Below are 4,516 nucleotides of genomic sequence, written 5' to 3'. Positions count from 1 at the left end.
GCGCTATTCCTGAAACCAAATTCGGATGTCGTTTTTAGTTAGAGAAAAAAACTGAAAATCAGTGAAAAACTAAGAAAAATTCACTGAAAAGTAAGTTTTATTGAAAAACTATCATTTTTTATAAAAATTGTTTCTTTTTCCTTCATAAACTTTGAACCATAATGGCGGATAATTTAATCAGAAAAAAAATTAAACCACTAATTAATACACCAAATTTTGATTCGAACACACAAAGAAACTGTAAATATCATGGGTACCCTATCTTAAAATATCGGGAAAAAACATTGCCGATTGCAGTAGCAGTATCCCTTTTCCTAGACTTTTCCCTCATTACCATTTCCTCATTGTCGATAACTGTCGGGAAGAATGACTCATGAGCGATATTTCATATACAACTTTTAAGCACAAAACACAGAAATTATAAAGCAAGCATCATTAATCTATTGTTTGACTAGTCTTACGTAAGTTGTAATAAGGAGTATAAAAACAGTTTGGCTGAATTTGAGAGTTGGAAAAGGCAATTTTGAGGAGTCCGTTTTCTGGAAGTAATCGCTCATCAATAAAAAGCAGTGTATGATTCAGTAAAAATTGCTGCACGTAATTCTTCTCAGCGTGGGTCAGCTGAAGCGGCCAAAATTTGCTTTCAACTGGGTTGGAACTGTCTCGTTGGGCATGTGAAATAGGTTGATCACACTTATAGAGGTAGTCTGAGCTGATAATGTGATATGTTGGCTCTTTCAGTCGGAGTAGGGGGTTGTAATAAGTGTCCAGGGATAACGTGTGATCAGAAGCAGCTGGATCTTCAACACTTCTCAATTGATAAGCGTATTCTAACACGTTTGAACTCATAGTTCCAATTGCTAACCTGTTAAAACACTCAAAACTTTCATTATCCGGATGACTTATCAGAAAAATTTTTAATGAGAAAACAACGAAATTGCAACATCTATTCAAGTTTTTCAAGATTTGAGTTATTTTTATTATAAGATCTTGGCATGACTTAACGCGTTGCTCCGTATAAATTATCATTGTAATCATAGAAGATAATATATGACGTAGACAATTTTTTAGTAGTTATAAGTCACAAAATGATCAAAATTGATAACATGTAGCTCGTATACTAACTCCATCGGGTATGCTAGGCTGCATTTTACCTGGTGAAATGTTTTTCTCTTTTGGACTGACTCAACTATCACTCATAATTTCTTTGAGTTCAAACGAAGTTCACGTTCAAATTAAATGAAAAATGTCATGGAACGTACTAGAAAAAAAAAACAATTTAAATTTATGGCAACATATATTGACTTTGCATTTACTACTAATAAAGGTGAACTCCTGGAGTAAACGTTTATGAATAGCGTCGAGGCGATACCGAGGCTTAGTATTGTTCGCATAATAGTTTTCTCACATATCAAAGAAATTGGATTGTATTGCTACTCTCTTTTTCAAGAACCAAAAAAAGTTACCAATTGATCTTGTTTACAGCTCAAAGAGTTCATTAGAGTCTACTTGACCACATTGTTCAACGTGGTTTAATAAATGCTCTACGTGGGAATCTGTACATAACTTACAAGTTTGTGAATTACACTTGCAATTTTTAATCAGTGCTTGTCTCATTGAAAATACCTCGCTGTAGTTTTTCACGCAAACATGCAAAAGCTGGTTTCACAGTTTACTCGTGTGAATTACTCTTACGCTTTCGCGAATAAAATCATTAATCTTCTCCAAATAGCATTACATAAAAATATATAAATGAAACTGGGCAAATGAAAGTCTTGAGCCCACTGAGCTGTGCGGGATTTGATTTGATTGCATTCAATTTTTTCCCCAAAATAAAAAAATTGTTGTTATATGAATATTTAAAATGTAGTAAACAAAATATAAACATATTTATAAGAAAAATTCTTTCATAAAAAATAATATTATTCATAGGTTTTGGAAGTGTTTTGTAAACTGAAATTCTGGTTGTTATATCCATTTTAGATCTGCAGATTTCATAATGAATCAACACATTAGTTTTGTGTGGCTATATTTTTTATTCAAAATTTTTAATAAAAAGTCAACTGCGTGTCAACAACCCAGGACTTTGTAGGTAGCATAAATAAATCGTATCCATCGTATATTCAAACATTTTACGGCACCATAAAAGCTCTCAGAACTTTTTTTATTTTTTTATCGGTTCTCCCGCACAGTACGTCATGCGCTCCCCAGCTACAGAGCACGTGTCATTGCATAAAAAATCATTATGTGAAAATATGGCAAGTGCGGCTGTGGTGTGCAATTATATGCGCCACTAAGCTGGGGAAGAGGGCAAAAAAGGAAAAGCTCCAAAAGTTCTAACGAGCGGAGTTTTACATTGCAATTTTATCAGACCTTATGCGATAGAAACACGTAGTATACAATTAGACAATTAGTTCAATCTTAACCGATGGAAAAAATATAATAAGCATCAAATCAGATCATAAGTGATAAAAATTCTTTTTACGACAGTTCATTTTATGTTAAGAAAGCACGGGCCCTTAGTGGTTGCAGGTTACAAATTAGGGTTTTTCTGGGGTGTTTCCCAGGTTTAGGTCCAGACCCAAGTTGAGCTATGATCTGACTCAATTGAGCGCACACCCGTGTGTTCCCAGGCCGAAATTACAGAGTCTGGAGAGCGGTTCGAGCGCACAATAGTCTGGACCATGGTCTGGGTTCGGTCTGATCAGAGGTCAATTCGGTCTGGAAAGTCCAGATTTGGTCTAGATTGAGTCTGTTAAGCGGTCAATTTGGTCCGGAAGGTCTGATCATAGTCTTTTTATAGTCTGGACAATAATCTGAATTTGGGTCTGATCATAAGCGCACTACAGTCTGGACAAAGGTCTGGGTTCGGTCTGATCAGAGGACATTTTGATCTGGAAAGTTTGATCAGATATCATTTTGGTCTGGATGGTGTGATCAGAGGTAACTTCGGTCTGGAAAGTCTGATCATAGGTCATTTCAGTCTGGATAGTCTGATCATAGCTCAATTTGGGTCTCGGCCTAAACCTGGTTTCCAATTAAAACCCCCTTGCAAATATTTAACCCCACCCAATATGATATTTTTTACCATGATTGGGGGCATAGGCTAAATGACAACTAAGTTGAAGGGGCCACAATGGGAAAGACCCCTTTTTTGTTCCCAATGTTCCAATGCTTAGTCGGCATATAACATTTAATACTGAAGCGCACGTGATCTTTTCTTAAATGGTAACACTCTATATAACAAAACATAGTTTGAATGTGAATGGCATGAACACATTGGGGGTTGAAAGACAATTGGGATATATTCTGTTTGCCCCCCCCCCCAGGGTTTTTTACACACCCAATTACGAATTATATGTTGTTTTGTAGCACGTTAGTATGTTAATAAATAGCAAGTGCGCCTAGGGGCGCAAAAGATATTAGCCCCCTAAGTTGGGCTGGCCAAAACAGAATAGATCCGAAAATTGATCTCCAAATCATCTGCATTCACTATGATTGGAGTCAACAACTGAATTTCTCCTCCGATTTTGTAAAAATAAGTAGCTTGTTTAAATACTTACCTGGATTTTGAAATAACATCCAAGTCGGTCAAAATTGTGAGCAAAGATTGCGGGCTGTACCTTTTCAGAATTCCATCCACGTTTATTCCAAGAGTTCGAAACTTGCTCATTGAGGGATCGTTTTTCAAAAGAGAGCTAAACGTTTCTCGGTTCAGGTCACTGTCGGTTGCAATCCATGATAAATTACTCATGCATAGATCTTTATGAACAAGGCACGTATGTTTCAAGACTTTGAAATAATGTTCCGGTTTTATAATTTTTGCTTCTGCCCGCTTATCAGTTGAACGAATGTGTATAGACGTAATTTTGGTGACTTCAATCGAGTCAGAGAATGGAAGGCTCTGTCGGGAGAAAGTCGTTTCCAGTTTTATTTTTCAATTTTTCGTCTGATTTATCAACAGATTCAAAAATCAAATTTTCGTCAAGGGCTGGGGCGTGTTTTTTTGGAAGCATGTAAAATAGATCATACCAAAAATTGAAAATAATAGCAACCAAAAATTACTAAATACAAACCTTGCAAGCATTCTTTAAAATTGTTTGAAAATTAAATCAAAAATTTCTTGAATTATAAAAGCACAGAGGTTATGAATTAATCAAGCTTCTTTATTTTTTTTAGTTCTCTTTTTTATTAAGTGACGAGAAAAAATTCACAGCTCGTAGTGAAGCTGTCGCTCTTTTAAATGCTATGATCTGATGCTTTAAATTGTCTTAGATTTTATATTTCAACCCAAGGCCATTAAGTCACTTTCGCGTTTTGATATGCTTCGATTAAATTTTATAGTTTTTTTTCATCTTTGTCTAAAATTAGGGCTTCCTTGTCTATTGGAGGCCATTTCATTGAAAGTTTTTTTTCTCTTCTATCAAAAAGTTTTTTCCTATTCCATAAAATAGCTCATAAGAAGAAAAACCTGACAAAAGTTCTCACCGACCAAATGAATTTTAATATTTTAAAT

General features: G+C 35.2%; 1 protein-coding gene across 2 annotated transcripts; it reads right to left on the bottom strand.

Annotated features, from left to right (window-relative positions):
- Window positions 1–426: 426 nt before the first annotated feature.
- Window positions 427–3,899, bottom strand: LOC142357369 (uncharacterized). 2 transcript variants are annotated; one of them, XM_075409018.1, is made up of 2 exons: window positions 3,564–3,899; window positions 427–865 (listed from the first exon to the last, which is right to left on the bottom strand). In XM_075409018.1, the coding sequence occupies exons 1-2, from the start codon at window positions 3,752–3,754 to the stop codon at window positions 436–438; spliced, it is 621 nt and encodes a 206-aa protein (XP_075265133.1). In that variant the 5' UTR covers window positions 3,755–3,899; the 3' UTR covers window positions 427–435. The 2 variants fall into 2 exon arrangements, with proteins under 2 accessions (XP_075265133.1, XP_075265134.1); XM_075409019.1 differs by having other exon boundaries at window positions 3,624–3,899.
- Between the last annotated feature and the right edge of the window lie 617 nt (window positions 3,900–4,516).

The sequence above is a fragment of the Convolutriloba macropyga genome, unplaced genomic scaffold (assembly GCF_964194025.1).
Source record: "Convolutriloba macropyga unplaced genomic scaffold, txConMacr16.3 SCAFFOLD_3619, whole genome shotgun sequence".
Classification (NCBI taxonomy): domain Eukaryota; kingdom Metazoa; phylum Xenacoelomorpha; order Acoela; family Convolutidae; genus Convolutriloba; species Convolutriloba macropyga.
This window is presented reverse-complemented; position numbering and strand designations above follow the sequence as displayed.